The sequence below is a fragment of the Poecilia reticulata genome, linkage group LG16, assembly GCF_000633615.1.
Source record: "Poecilia reticulata strain Guanapo linkage group LG16, Guppy_female_1.0+MT, whole genome shotgun sequence".
NCBI classification, from domain to species: Eukaryota; Metazoa; Chordata; class Actinopteri; order Cyprinodontiformes; family Poeciliidae; genus Poecilia; species Poecilia reticulata.
This window is the reverse complement of record NC_024346.1, coordinates 16,697,455-16,714,007: the sequence shown is the minus strand read 5'-3', so window position 1 is coordinate 16,714,007 and position 16,553 is coordinate 16,697,455. Positions and strand designations below refer to the sequence as shown.

Sequence of the window (16,553 nt, the reverse complement as noted above, 5' to 3'; positions counted from 1 at the left end):
TCAGGTCTAGTGTTTTCGTGTCTCTGTGTGGCTGGCTGTAAGGGGCCAGGTTTTTCCCCTGCAGGCTGGTTTGAATCGATAGTGCTAGAAAGTGCTGAAATAGCAGCCTGATGCATACACACACACACACACAACCACATTCACAGATACAGATGGGTGACTCACTTGAGCAGAAATCATAAACAAGAGATGTGACTTTTGAAACAAGGCAAACGCACAGAGACAAAGGAACAGTGCGAAGGAAGCGAGGGATTCAGAGACTTCTGATTTAACTACGGTATTTGGAGCATCGAGATTGGCCACTGAAAATGAGAAAATGCTCTGCCCTCCCAGTCCCTGATCCACTCATTTGACCTTCAATGGCTTTGCACTTCCTTAACTACCAAACCAAGTGAGGAACTTGGTCCCCTTCGAAGTCCAAGCTGTGACACACACATATGGTGTTATGAGGAATGGGTGGCTTTTAACATTACAGGTAGCAAAAACAGAGATTTAAAAATAGTGGTGTATCACTAACTTCCTTCCTTCCTTGCCTGTATCAACTACTAATAAATTAAGCAAAAAGAAAGAGAAAAATAGCACAAACTTTATGAATTATGTGCTTTTAGTAAATGCTGCATTGCAGGTTTTAACACTTCTGCACATGTCCTTACTAAAAAAAGTTTGAAGCACAGACACACTTTTTTAAAATGAAAATAAAACTCTCAGCTCAACAGCAATCAAGTAACCTGTGACTGAGCCAAGTTTAGAGTAGCTGCTGGCCTTTCTGGTCCATTGGATGCTCATTTGCTGTTCTTTGACTGCAGAAACTCTGCAGCAGCAAAACAGACTGAACCTTTTGTACCCGATTAAAAAAAACAACAACAAAAAAACTTGACAATTACTTACATGGAGGCTGAAAAGAATTGCAAAATGTGGAAATATGGCACGGAGAAAATCCAAAGCGCAAGACACAGATAAACATGAGCCGAGAAAAGCTGTCAACATGAGCATAGCAGATGAACCTGACACTAACTAAAGTGGCCTGGACTTTTAAAAACTGGGAGGATTATTACTGAATGACAAATCAGGAGTGGGAAAGCACCAGAGGACTGATTAACTAAGAAAAAGTAATGAAAGGAATGGCTTGAACACTGAAACACACAAGGGAAGAGAACTGATTGGAGAACACTCGAATGAAAAAACTGATTGTCATGAAAATCAAACCTTTCAGCATCACGTAACTCAAATTGAGAACCTTCAAAGTACCAAAACCAACATAAGAATATTTACGAATTAAATAATTGTATCTTTACAATGACAGTGCTTTGAGGGAGATCCTGGATGTTGTGGCTTTTCCACCAAAACACAAAACACTCAGCATCTTTATGATCTGAATAGAAACATTTTGTTTTATTATATATTTATAATTTTTTTCACATTAGTGGAGCAGTTACTGGATGAATGATTTTCACAATGCACACCTGTGTAGTAGAGCTCATGTTCTTGTCTGACTCCCCAGAACCACCAGTTCAACCACTGCGTGACTGCATGGTCTCCATTTTTGTTCTTCATACATAAAGTGATTCAACAGGCTTGAGTTTAACTCCAGCAACAAGAGTCACAGTCAACAGTGTCTGCGTGCGTGTGTGTGTGTGTGTGTGTGTGTGTGTGTGTGTGTGTGTGGGATGGGGGTGGTTGGATGGATTTGTGAATGTGTTTATGTGTGTGTGTGTGTTAGCGTGCGAGTGGTTTCCGCTATTAAAGATTCACCGGCTCACTCAGCTGCTGCTGCTGTTAGGCTCCCAATCTGGGTCACGTCTCCCTCCTCTGCTCCCTGAGCTACCTCCATCCCTCCATCCTTTCCGTGCTTCTCCCTCCCCGTCTCGGCTTTTCGTCTCTCTCTGTTTCCCTGTGTCTCATTTCCTTCTCTCCATCTTTTCTCCTCTCTTGTTTTCCTTCGCCCGTTCCTCTGCCTCTCTTGCGCTCTCCGAGGGAGTATTTGCTTAACTACAGAGCTCCGAGGCAGGCCCATGCTCTCATCCCGAATCCAAGTCAAATAAAGACGCCCATAAATTTTTAAAAGATGCGCTGAATAATTTCTACTATTTTCGGTGATTGTGTGTGTGTGTGTGTGCGTGTGTGTGCGTGTGTGTGTGTGTGTGTGCATCCATGTGTGGTTTCGACATTATAGAGTTGTCGTTAGCACTTCATTACCGATGGAGTGTTGAGTTCAGACTGCTCGGTTGCATCAGCATTAGCTGCTTCATTTATGCCTCAGCAGCAGCTCATCAGCTACAGCAACAACTGGTGAAATTCATGCTTGTAACCTGCATCATGTGGCAGCCTTAGACTCACTATCATTTTGGTGCATGCCCACACTGTTTACAGAGACTACAACCTCCACCACTGCACACTCCTACATGAAGAATTGCTCTCTATGAGGATTTATTTGACTCTCCTGGGAATATTCATTTCTTTTTGCAGCGCTGGGACAGGTTTGTTCCTATGCTTCTTGTTACAAGACAGCTGAAACTTAATCTTCCCATACATTTCCCAGTTTCTAGAAGCTAGCATTAGCAATGCTGCACAGCTTACCTTCTACAGGCAGTTAGAACAGTTGCAGTTTAAATGTCATGTGAGTCACTTTAGTGGGTAAATTTGAGGTTGAGGCAAAAGACTTTCAGTGTTTGCTGCTGACAGATGAAAAAAGTAAAGTTGTAAACCCCCAAAATATTCACCTGAACTTATCCACAGATTTCAATGTGGTGTTGGTGAAGACGCAAAGAAATCATTAACGCAAATCAAAGCCATGCACAGGGGAGCACAAAATCTACAAGATGACGACTGCCCTATAAGGGCTTCAATAATAAGAATAAATAAAATCTCTAAGGTCAAGTCTCCTCTTATATCATAAATCTGTCCATTTGTGCTTTAGCACCAAACAAGGGACTTTGAAAGGTGAGACAGATATGCTGTGCATTTCAATACTAGTTGTAATAAAATAGTCAAATTTATTTCATAAATTGCCTTTCTAGCAGTTCTTCCTTCTGAGCAAGAATTATCCAGAAGCCAAAAGAAATTACTCCAGTTAACACGTAGAAACTGTGAGCTGAATTGGAATTAGCTCGAGTATCTATTTTTCTTTACCGACTGAGTCGAAGGAGACAGAAAAAACTTCTAAAGCGCCGGTGCAGAGTCATAAACTACAAACAAAGTTTGATAAATCCAAGGATTCTTTAATTTAACTTTGGTGGCCCTATTTCAAAGATCAAGCTTAGTGAGTGCGGGAAAAGCCAGTGGAATACCAATCACAATGACGAAGCAAAAAAATAAATAAAAAAGAAAGAAAGATGCAGTAAATGTGCAAGAGTTTAAAAACCTTCATCACCGCCACATCTTTACAGGAGAAGTGGATCTGATCCTTTTGACTGAATTATTGACCTCCTGGAGGTGTCGCTTCAAAAGTCTGAAGAACTAATCTATACCACTTGCATCTAATTTGCAAACTATTAGAAATAGAAATGGCTCAGTTTTTGTATAGTTTTACAAGAGTTTGTTTGGGTGTACAAAACGCTCAGCAAAATATTAAGTCCTTCCCTACAAATAAGACGTCTTTCGAATATATTTATGAATGAAATATAATGCAATTTATATTAATAATCATATTGGAGAAAAAATAAAAAACTTGAGCAACATGTAATAAAGGGTGTGGTGTCAACTATACTACAGTTGAGATAGATCTTTTTATGTAACAAATAAAAAAAGAAAAAGTATTTTATGGATAGTCAGTGGTGCGTCTGGTACATTTTGGTTAAACATGTTTGTATGTAAATGAAAAAAAAAAAGATTGAGTAAGTTTTAAATTAGAACTTACAATACAACTTATGCTTATTTGGGGCACCTGCTGTATTTTATTTCTTCTTCTCTTTTATCTCCTCCTGTGTTGCGCCAACTAAAAGCACATTTTATTCTCGATGACAAATTAAGTCTTTTGACTGATATTGTGGACATTTATGTTTTGCATCAATAATCTGATATTTTTGGTTTGGTAACACTGAGTCATCTGCTGCAGGTGAAAAAACTCACTTTTAGCCAAATTATGATGAAGACGATGTTTCTTCACATGTTAAACGTGCTTGTAGCTCTTTGAGCTTTTCTGCACATTTGTTCAACAAACTGCTTCTCATCTCGATGGCAGACATAACAAACTAACTGCAAAATGTACTTGGCATGTTGGTGTTTATGTCGATGCATATATGGCTTCTATTTCTATGGTGAGAGATGGTGAATTTTTCTTTTTTTACACCTTTTTAATGCCTCTTATTCTTAGGAATAGATAATTCAGCCGTTGCTAGTTGCTAATCCTCTTTGACGTTTTTTATTGTGCATTTACAATATCTCTTTGAAATACAAACCTTTATATTTACTCCTTGTTCTTAAAGGAACGGAAAGTGAATCAATGAAGTAGCAGCTTTTGTTGAAAAACATTCTCATCTGACTCGGTGCTGCTTTCTTTAGCGACACGGTGACGAGCAGAGCGGGCCACACTGAGGACCAACATTTCTCTCTGCACTCTGCACCTCCACCTACCGCAGTTGTGAACAGCACTTGTCTCCTTGCTGATGTTTCTGATGACAGCTGACGTTTCTACAAACAACCTGGGAAGCGGTGAGAACATTCACAACCCTGTCCTACGCTGCTTTGCTCTCAACGTCATGCATCGTGTCTGGAGGTTTTACCGCTCACTCTGTGGCAGCGTGCAGAAGTGCTGGAAAGTACAACAGTCGACTTGCCCTGTTTCTCAGACAGTGTTGCATATCAGGGTTTTTAATCTGAAACTACGCTCCAATATTATTTCTATATTCAATTATATTCAGTACAATTTCTGTTAAGAATTACAGTCCCCTCTGCGTTTATTAGTGCCCCTGGTATAGATAAGTAAAAAGCCTTCAAATAAACTCGTATATCATTTTTGATGCATAATATTACACTGAAGTACTGAGAAAAATCCAACCGGGTCAGTCGGTGCTGCAGTACAGATTGGTGGCTCTTAATAAAGCAGTTTGTGGTTTGAGTCATTTGAACATCAAATTGGTAATAATTGACTTCAGATTATGAGGAAACGCTCAATGCCGTTGAGATGAAGACAGATGTGAGTTGATATTCACAAGTGAAGAAATGGCGAGAAATATGTCGCTTCGCTTAAACGCTTAAAATATCTGAAATAATTCAAAGAGTTTAACGCAACTTCAAATGATGAGAAACAAGGTTGGACAAGGAGCCAATTTTATTTCCTCTCTATGCAAATTGAGACTGATAAGGAGGGTAAAAAAATAGACTTGATGTTTTGAGAAATGTATTAATATTGTCTTTTAAGGAGTCAGATATGAATAAAATCCATTTTTCTCATGCATTTTTGCCAGTGTGTTGCCATAAGATGCGGAGAGAGCTGTGTACATTTCAGTGTTTAATTGTTTTCTTTAAATCTGTTGACTAAGCAATACCTTACAGGAAAAACAAATTATTTCAGTCCTACTTGCTTTCTTAATGTGTACACAATAAATCATGTTAGTAAAATTATTGTATTATAGTAAAGGCATGTATCTTCATCACTTTAGTGAAGTGGCATATTACCTATATACCTCATCTATGGCAAATATCACTGAAAAACTTTTGGGGGAAGGGGGTTTCCAATTTGGTTGAAAAATTGGAACAGTTATTCAATTTTTCAAATATAATTTGTTTTTTATTATTATTATTATTATTTCAAAATGTCTTCCTTATTATTTGCATTTATTTTATTTTATTTTTTACAGATGAGCCTATGCTAATTGGTGCCAGTGTTTCCATGCAGCACAAAGGCTCTGCCTTCAGATCCCAGCCTGGGGCACAGACGCTTTCTGCACAGAGTTTTTTCATGTTCTCCCTGCGGATGTGTGGGTTCTATTTGGGTACCTCGACTTCCTCCCATTGTCCAAAAACATGATTGTCTATTTTTTATCAGTCCCTATGTGTGCATGCATTGTTTGACCAGTGTGTGTCTGTGTGGCCTGTTGATGAAGTGGTGATCTGTCCAGGATGGACACTGCCTCTTGCCTTCTACCTACTATTAATAATAGTTATAGCGTTGATATTTCATCAAATGTAAAAAAAAAAAAAGAAAAAAAAAGAAAAAGTGTAGAAGGAGACAGAGGAAAAGATAAGGGGAGAAGAGATGAGGAAGTGAAATTTCTGACGTGACAGTCTTCAAAGAAAAGCATAACCAGCAGCATAAGAACAAGCAGCTTCCTCTTGATAAAACGTTACACTATGACACCCAATTTGATTCTGCTCAGTTCTGCAGGAAAGTCGATCTCACGGAGCGGCTGATCTCGATTGTTTGGCTCCATAAAGATTCAGACTTTCCCCCATTTAACTTGGTAAGATTAAAATGTTTTATTATCTTTTGCTCTGAATCCGTTTGTGTCTGACTGCACAAGTTAAGCCAAACATTCAGAAGTTTCATTTTGCGCTTGCACAGCTCCATAAAAGGACAACAGTCTTTATTGCCACGATGAGCAAAAGAAAACCTGAGAGTTCACTGCTTTAAGGAAAGAAAGATAGAGCTGAGGGAATGTCAGGAAACACGAGAAGCAAAGCAGGAACAGTAAAGCAAAACGAGGGTGAAACCTTGAAACATTTGGAGGTATTCATATTTGGTTAAATTCAAACTGAGATAAAGTAAAGAGATTAAAGTCACAGACTTTCAGCCCCCAACAGATGAACTTTCCACACTAATCGGACATCTACTCCATACACACCTGACCTTTTGGTATTTTAATTTTATTTTGCATCCTCAGCACTTGCTCGTTCCCTCCTACGACACATCCACACGCGCGTGTGTGCCCTGAGTGATGCATGCACACACACCCGTTCATTTGACTTGCCAGGAAAGAAAGACCGCGATCCGCTCAAGTAGGTCCCTGGACATGAATCTAAAGACAGTAGGGAGCGTGCAGAGCAATCAAGTGATAAAGCTTATTATCTGAGAAGAGCTATATTCTAAGACTTATTATCTACCAGGAGTTAAATGACTTTCAGGTCCTCAAAGGCCCGATGGCCTGGTTTGACTCTGCTGGAGAGGGAAAAGAAGAGGTGGTTGGATGAGAGGGGGGGGAAAAAAATTGAAAAATTATGCGAGAGAAGAGAAAGGAGAGGTGAAAAGATGAGAGGAAAAATATGAGGAGAGGAGATGCTTGAAGACAGGAGTGAGAGAGAAGAAGGTGATTCATGGGTGTAGGCAGTTGTTGTTCTGACTTCATGCAGCTACTGTGAAACCAATATTCTGTCGAGGGTTGGCAAATACACTGTACTTCATAAAGCTGCCAGGGGCTGCATTCTTTCTTTGTTGAAGCTGCACAGGTAGCTTAGTGTTGATACTGTACATAGTTTATTGCAGTGGATGCCACAGATGTTGGAAAAGCAAAAATAGATTTGGAGTGTGAATGCTTATGGGGAGAAGGCTGAACTGCAGCTTTACTAAAGGATGAGTTGCAGGCTGCAGGAAATGAGAGAGCAGCATTTAGAGAAGAGGGATGATTGTAAATTCAGCATTTTGCTGCATACAATACGTACCATCGTCAAGGGTTTCTATTCGCACGCATGTAAAATTGTTCGGTTTCAACTCTCACGGTGAGTGAGTTGAATTTTAATCGTTTCCATTACTAAATTTTTTAGCTTTGGTGAAAATGTTCTCACCTCTGTTCATTTTAGATTGTCAGCTAAATATTACTGCTATCAGTGCAAATTCTACTGAAATCCAGGTCAATTTCCCACTCCCAACATTTACTCTGACATTTTTCCCAAGAGTAAAAAGTTTCTATAGATCATGAGTAGAATGTGACCTCCATCTTCTGCGAAATACAAAGTGGCATTGTTTTACTGCCCTTACTTCCCAGATTTTTTAAATCGCTAGAGAAACTTTTTTTTGTTTTACTGCTCATCTAGATTCCTGTCAGAGACAGCTGTGCTGCAGAGCAAACAAGAGGAGCTCTGGATTCAGCTCCTGTTTCTGTATTTCTCAGTAACAGCCCTGCAGTCCACCTTAGTGTCACCACCTGCGCTTATGGAAAAACGAAAGATGAACTGTTGTTTGTGCAACATTGGCATTTTCTCTAGCGGGCAACTTGAGGATTTGAAATGTCGTAGCGTAGCTTGAGAAATACGGTGATCATAAAGACCGAACACAACCGTGACAGTGGTTTAATACTTCATTACGTGTCTACCTTCATGTCTACCTTCATGCTCTTGGCGCCGCTTTTATTAACGGTTAGCTCCAGGAAAATTAAATAAATTTATACGCGCTCACCCCCAGGGAGTCGATAAAACATTAACTGCTCGTAGATTTGAAGAGGACCTCCTATTAAACAGTTTGAACTATTTCTTTGACGATTTACTGGTTAAAACGTCAAAGCCGATTGCAACAATCACAGAAGGCAAAAAACTGTAAAAGTCATCAACACAGAGCGCAACCAGAAGTGAGCTCCCAAATAAAAGTCTAACTATTGGGACAATACAACCTTATTACACCTCTATAAGCACGTCGCTGGATTTGTCAAAATACACAGCAAGATAAAACACAATGTGACAAAAGCTTAAGAAAGTAGAATGTAGTAAAAAAAAAAAACGAGTGTGTTTAGCATGAAACATTTTCTAAACTCTTCCTTTTCGTCTTCACATAAAGAATATGCCATGAGATATTTACACCACACTATGACTTTGCTGTGGGAAGCAAATGAACAAGTGTTTCTAATTGCAGTCGGAGGGAAAATGCAATTTCATACGCTTTCTGAGCAGTGATCGGGAAAGTTTCTCTGCACTTAAACCAACGGAAAGGCACTTGAAGCAGGAGCTCTAACCATGCCCTTTTCCAAACCGCTCTTTAAACACCTTTTAAGGCATTATCAAACTGCAGTATTTAACAGTAGAGGCAGCTTAAAAAATGCTAACAAGCTTGCTGTGAATTAATGTCAGCTCAGCGCCTCTTTAAACATACAATATTGACAAAGCTAATGCAAACTAAGAGCTGTTTAGCTCAGAGTCAAGTGTTTTTCTTCTGTGTAAATGAACCAAGCACTCCTCTGACTAGAAAAGAAAACTTTGCACATCGGTATGAATTGCCTTAAAAGCTACTTAGACAGCAGAGACGACCTATAATATTCCCCCAAGAGTGCGGCACTGTGCCGAGCATTTACAACGACTCAAAAGAGAACTTGAACCTAAAGACAAAAACACAGAGCTACAACAAAATATCCTTGGTTGATTAAGATTATTCTTTATTATGAAGTGCCACAAAATGCTTTGTGATCATTGTGCTTACATTGTCTGAATACTGGCTCAAAAAAACTTAACAAAACAAAAAAAAAAAAAGAAAACTCACAGGAGATTCTCACTCTGGAACAGAGATCCAGCCCTCCTGCGTTAAGGTAAGTCAGATATCGCTATACAGCATAAAAACGTCTCAATCCAAAGGATTCTTTACAAACCCCTCCTGCAATAAATGATTATTTAGGCTATCATCATTCTTTAACTTGGAAATACAAAAGAAGAAGAAGAAGAAGAAGAGAGGTCAAGCTAGTACAAGTTTTTATTTTTTTATATAATTCTTCTCTACCTGATTTCTAGTTAGTTTCATTGTGCTACTTTCTTTAAAGGTGGAGATGACTACAATGGAAGTACTTAAAGAGGCCAGATCAGGAGCTCACCAGGAGACAGACTCAAGCAGACAGACTTCATAAAGTATTCCTTCTGCTTTAAAACCACTGAAAAGCCTCACCAGAGTTTCAGCCAAACACCCAGAAGACAGAATAGAGTGCAAAGTCTATCAACCAACACTTTGAGACATTAAGACGGGAAACGGAGTCTGAGCATCATCACATGTACTCGGTTGCTATGGCTGTTAGAAGTCCTGATTATTACATCGCTAGACCTTTGAGTTAAACTAAGAAATATAAAGGCTGCATTTTTTGTTTTGTTTTGTTTGTACAAATTTTGCTATAAAAACATTTTAATCATCTGCGATGCTGAAGCAAAAATTAAAAGGTTGTCTGTATTGTACATAAAAGCTGTTCTAAATTACAAACTGAAAAGCAAAAAGGGCCTCAAAAAGATGGTGATCTACGATCAATGATTTGATCAATTTTAGATGACTGAAGTCCAGATCAAGACCACGACTGGCTGGTTCACATTCTTATTTTGCAAAAATTAATAATAATAAAAAAAATGTATCTTTCACCAAGATCTCATCAACACTTTTTTTTCAGCCGTTATTGTAGAAGATAAAGAAGTCAGAAGTGTGAGATGTTATCTTCTCGCACTTCTGACACTTCTGATTTAGGCTTTGTGCCTTCAGAACATCATTGCAGACGCATCAAAATTTATGCGAGGTTTTTCTTCTTTCACTCTTGTAACAAGTTAAGAAAACTAAGCTTAGTCTGTGTAATCTTTAAGACGCCCTCTGTCAAAAACATCTCCAAACAGCATCAGTCCTCAGGAAGCAGTGTAATTATCAAGGCTCAGCAATCCACATAGCTAAACGTAGCTGCAGACGGATTTGTTATTCCAAATGGCTTATAATCAGGCACTGTGTGCTTGCATGCATATGGATGCACTTGTTAACTCATTTCTGAATGTTTCTGCTCAAGCTTGCAATATGCACAAACTGTATAGTGTCACGGATTCACATAAGTACGATCTAAAAATGCACGTCTGTGCTCAGTCTGTCTCATGGGAAGCTCCATGAATCTGAAGGAAAAATAAAAAATAAAAAAACCTTTCTGAGCTGCAGAGATCTGGGTTCAGCATCACTGCTGTTGACCACCTACATTAGAAACTAAATGATTTATGGGGTCAGAGCTGATTCAAGTTAACTTGTCTGCAGGTATATCACTCATGAAGTGAGCCTACGGGGCGGCCCGGTGGGGGTGGGTGGGGGGGGCCTGCTGCAGAACAATGCAGACTCCGTTCCATGCAGCAGCTGCAGCATGAAACTGTGAACTGTAACCAGACTGGCCGGTCAAAGTGCAGCCTGTGTCTGTTGTTGAAGAATGCACAGTTAATGTTGTGGAAGCGCTCAGGGGGAGATGGCTGAATAATGCATTGGAGTCAGAGTTGACCTCAGTCTAGCTTCAGCAATGCACCAAACTTTGCCTTGGTTTTTCCAATAAGGCATGCTGAGAGCTGCGTGTTGCCTCCCAGCTTGGGTTTGTGCAGATTTTATGGCAAAATCTCAGTGTGATTCCCGCTGAATATCACAGCAAAATGTAATAAGTCCGCCTCAGTAAATTAGACTATTGCAAAAAAGTTGATTTATTTCAGTAATTTGGGCTAAAAAAAAGAGAAGCTGATTCATATAATTTGGCTGTTTTTGGTCAATTTACAGCTAATGAAAATCCAAAATTGTTATTTCCAGAAAATGTCAATGTTACTATTGCATAGCAGCAATTAAAAAAAAGCATTTGAATACAGAAATATTGTGCTGTGACCTACACAGTGATGGGAGTGACTGCCTACAGAAACTGGAGAGTGAAATATCTCTTGATACAAAAACTGTACTCATAGTTCACACTCTGCGAAACTCTATGACACTCATGAAGGGAATTTGTGTAACAATTCTTTAAAAGTTATACATCACCCTGTTGCTTGGGCTTTACTTTTCTACCGCACTTTTTCCTTCCACTTAACTTCCCATCACCATGCCTTGGATTAAGCACTTTGTGAACAGCATACTCTTTAAGCAATGACTTTCAGTCACTTAAACTTTTTCCGGACAATGTCAAGACTGTCTTCTTTAAGTCAGCAGTCTTATCTGTGTAGGCTTCCGAGAAACAATACTTTGACTTTTCATGAGCTCAGCACATTAACAGAAATGGATGCTTGAAACATATCACCCAGTGTGTAGCAAATCCCTATCATTTAACGTTTCCCTTTCTGAATCAAATTACTGAAATAAATGTACTTTTCCATGATGTCCATCCGTTGACAGGATGATGCAGAAAGTTGCTAGGGATGTCACAATCGCACAGCAGTTATCCTACAATAGGCCCCACACCCAGCAGACAGCTGATCCCAGCCTCTCAAAGCCTAAATCCTACATTAGTTCTACTCACTAAGAGGCAGGCAGTGCATAACAAGAAAGGAAAAACGGGACTTTTCTTTTCGTCACTCTAACACTACATTGGCATGATCCCTGATGTCTGCAATGTTAGTATTTTTCAGTTTATGACTATAGGTGAAGTAAAACATACCTGATTCTTCAAACTGCTATACAGTAGTAGGTAATACTTCATAACTTCATCATAAAATTCCATGCATTAGGTGATTATTGCTTTTACGAGTCCTATGGAGGCTCCAAGAGAAAAAATATTGCCCTCGGGTTCTATCTATAGGAATTTTGGCAAAAATTCATAAGCTTTTTTTTTTTTATGTGGTTGGCATAGGTTTTGTTATTTTTCTTTTTTTCGTTTTTGCATGCAGTAATGTTAATTTAAAAAAAAAAGAAAGTAAACAACATAATAGAAAAAAATCGTACGCAAAAAAAGTGACATATGCTTTGGCCTGTAGTGGTAAAAAGACATATCCAGAACTTAAAGTGCAAATAAACAGCATCTGTTGTCGTCAAATCAAGTAGAAATATACAACAAATAATAAAAAGAAACATTGCTTAAATAAATAAATACATAAATATTTTTTTTTTACCTCAAAGGTGGAGAGATTATGGTCACTTGGTGCAGCAGAGCATTAATATTATTCTCATTATTATTACTATTCTTATTATTACTATTCCCCCAAAAAGCAGAATCAGAATGAAAAAAAAAACACTTTCACTGCATTTCAGTGCATGGAGAAAACTAGTAGCTATATGTTTTCTATTGTCATTATTCTCATCATCATCATCAATGTTCCAAAATATATGTAGTCATATTATATCTAGATGCCAGGAGGAAGCTGCAGTAATATCAGTGTCTCTGCCCTGAACAGACAGAGAAAAAGGAGGTGACGTGATTTCAAGGAAGTGCATGCGTCGATCAGTTTAATCCTTAAGTGGGAAAATCTCAAGGAGAAAAATTGTGCTATCTTCATCGTATTCGTCATTGTGGACAGGCTCCAAGGGAAAGGGGGGGGGAAGAGGGGGCAGTGGGCAGGTGAGGGAGGTAGAAGGAGGGAAAGCAAGGTCGCATTCTGACCAAAAATATACCGTCTGCAGTTTAGTCTTTAAGGATAATGGTAATTTGTGTCTGCGGTTTTGTCCCTCATTTGATCTCTTTGTAGGTTGTCATGCGTCTAATGGGCCGAGAGGGGAGAAGGGGCCTTTGAAGCAGGCAGATTCGTAGTGCTTGTTCAGATAGCTCTTGAGCGCGAAGGTCTTGTTGCAGCGTTTGCATTTGAAGTGCTTGAAGGCCGAATGCGTCTGCATGTGGGCGCGCAGGTTCGAGCGGTCCGCGAAGGCCTTCCCGCAGTGGGCGCACCCGAATGGTTTCTCGCCGGTGTGGGAGCGCATGTGGCCCTGCAGGAGCCACGGCCGGCTGAACGCCTTCCCGCACACGTCGCACTTGTGCTTGAGGTCATGAGTGAGCAGGTGCATGGCCATGGCGGGCATGGACACGTACACCTTCCCGCAAGTGGGGCACTTCTTTGCCAGCTTGCTGTCAAGCGAGCGGTGCGTCTGTTTGTGCCGGCTCAGGTTGGAAGACGTGGCGTAGGTCTTGCCACACTCGTTGCAGGTGTGCCTCTGGACGCTCCGGGGGCTACCGAGGGCTTTCCTTCTCGAACGGCCGTCGGTGATGAAGAAAGCGTCGACTGTGTATCCCTCGCTCACCGCGGCGTCGCCGTTGATGTAGCCGTCTGTGATTTCCGAGCCCGGGCTGTCCGGAGACTCCGAGTCGGGGGCACCGTAGTCGCTGTGGATACCGTCATAGAGGGGGTCAGGAGAGGGCACCTTGATCCCGCCATCGCTCTCACCATCATACACGACAGGACTGATGTAGTCACTGATGTAGGCCGCTAAGGTGGGAACAAGAAAATAGTGTCACACCAAAGTATGAGTCACAGTTAGGAATGATGCACATTAATGTTACTGTCCCTGAAGAACTTTGATATGTTTGTCAGACACTAAAGAAAACACATCTACGCTGTTTTGCTAAGCTATTTATATCCCTTGAACCTTCACGCAGTCACATTACAACTTCAGACTCCAATGCATGTCATTACGGCTCCATGTTGCAGAGCTGTTCCCACAGAATAGCAGCTGTGAGATGGACAGAAATGATCCCTGGTTTTTAAAGGTTTTCACAAAAACAACTCTGAAAACTGTAGCATGCGTATTCTATCCAAGTCAATAATATCTGGAAGCATTTTTTTTTCTGCATTTATAGCTAATCTTTTGGGTCATCTCTTCAACAGCTTTGCAGATATATAGACTAAAATAACAAAATAACTCAAACTCAGTCAGAATGGATGTAGATCGTCTGTGAACAGAAAATCACAAATCTACCAAACATGTCAATCTAAACTGTTACATTGTAACTCTGGCTGAATGTTTTGTGCTATCGCTGTCCTGTAAGGTGAACCTCCAATCCAGTCTCAAGCCTCAAGCAGACCGATAGCTTTTCTTCCAGTATTTCCCTCGATTTAGTTTCATCCGTCTCCCCTTTGACTCCAACTAGCTTTCCTGGTGTTTCTGGAGAAAAGCATCCCCACAGTATGATACTGCCACCACAGTTTTTGTAAGCCACAAACCGTTAAATCCAACTGAAAAACATTAAAATATGAAAAAGCAACAGGACAAAATGTGAACAAGTCCAAGGTGTTTGAATTTTTTTGCATGGCACTACATAACACGGCCGCCTGTTGAGTACAGAGAGGCACACTGACAAAATCCTCAGCAAACTCCCAGAGAACGGCAATTTAGATGATAAAAATAATACCAGTTTATTACTGCACGTATGGCTCCTCTGGGAAAAAGTGGCGACTATCGGTGATTAAAACCATTAAAGTACTAAAAGACAGTGAGTCATGAAAACCTGAAATTTCTTAAGCATATATGTTTTGACGTGCACAAATGACACAGAATTCATGAAAACTAATCAAGCACGAATTTGTTGAGGCACCAGATTTTTTTATTTGAACTAATAATTCTATAAAATTAAATAATAATATATAATAATTCTACAATTTCCCTGAGGGTAAATCCCAAAGGGATGAATAAAGTTTCCATCTAATTATGTAGTCTCGGCTGAAACAGTAATTGAAACATACAGCAGACCTCCATTGTTGATTTACAAACCCAACGTGATTAGCCATTGTTATTTCAGAAAATCAAATATTCCTTCCTGTCATTACATGTGGCAGTAAAAGAGCAAGCACTTCATCATTCTCAAACCACGAGCAATCAGGCACTCAATAAAAAGCTTAAAACGTTAAAGACTATCTAAAAATATAGGGCAGAAGAAACAAACTAGCCTATTATTAATGGCTATAAAATGTACTTAAGCATTGAAAAAGGCAATAAAACGTATTCAAGATTCAAGACTGTGGGTAGTAGATGGATGATTATAATTGCAGAGTTACAAATATTAACATAATATAGTGTTTAAAAGCATCAGGTGTGACAGCATGCCTGCACCAACAGCTGCAGTCCTTCGGTATCTGTGCTGTAATAATGCCGCAGCAACTGTATCCAAGTTCTGCATAAGTGGTAACGTGTGAAATCAACGTACAATCAGTGAAACAGCAGTAATTTCAGCGTGTGTCAAACATCTGTTTAAAAAAGTTATATATATATTTGAATTTCCTTTTCATGAGTCGGAGCATCTGTCTCTCCTCGCTGTACACCTGTGACCAGGAGAGGCTGCTTGAAAGGATCCGCAGTGTGAGTCCTGAACTAATTTAGCAATACATCTCCCTTTGGCCCTCAAGAGCTGCAGTTAAAAACACTCTCCCTCTAAAAGATGAATGCACACAGGCTGACCCTGAACCTGAGGAAAAAGAAGCTGATTTAGCGTGTGAAAACAAGAATCAGCACCGCGGACTGATCCAGCGCGGAACGGGGTCGATGGTACAGTGACCACTGGCTCGCAGTCAGCGCAGCTTCGGTCAGTGCAGTGACCTGTTGGCTTTGTGCTTTTTTGACTTGACAGAAAAATTAAGAATTTTTTCTTAAAACTATTTCTTTTTTTTCTTTCTTTTTTTTCCTGAGAGTCAGAACTGGTTGTGTTCTGGTCTTACTGGAAGTGGTTGCAAAAGTCACTTGTATTCACACAAAGCTGGTAAAACATATAGAATTTCAATTATGTTTAAGGACTACACTATATAGGTAGCCTATAAGTTACCATATTAAGCTGCAGAAGACTGAAAAAATGTTGCCTTATCTTCATGAACAAATTGTAAATTACCTTAAACTTTTAATGCATTATATTCGGATCCACTATCTTTGAGCCTAGTTGTGCTGCTAGCTAATGCTGTTTTGTTTTGCTATACATTTTATTTTTAATTTTAATCTTTGCACATTCATGTGATCCTGAGTGTTATTTCAT

The 16,553-nt window shown here is 39.7% G+C and overlaps 1 protein-coding gene and 1 long non-coding RNA gene across 2 annotated transcripts in view; one reads left to right on the top strand and one right to left on the bottom strand.

Annotated features, from left to right (window-relative positions):
- Positions 1-4,193: 4,193 nt before the first annotated feature.
- Positions 4,194-10,698, top strand: LOC108167038 (uncharacterized). The gene is made up of 2 exons (XR_001777449.1): positions 4,194-4,650; positions 5,799-10,698. It is a non-coding gene; the product is annotated as an uncharacterized LOC108167038 (long non-coding RNA).
- The window catches only part of LOC103478642 (transcriptional repressor scratch 1-like), a 12,987-nt gene continuing 5,706 nt past the window's right edge, over positions 9,273-16,553 (bottom strand). Inside the window, exon 2 of the mRNA XM_008432616.2 lies at positions 9,273-14,022. Coding sequence (XP_008430838.1) covers positions 13,295-14,022 — 728 coding nt within the window. The 3' untranslated portion in view covers positions 9,273-13,294. The remainder of the gene's footprint in view (positions 14,023-16,553) is intronic.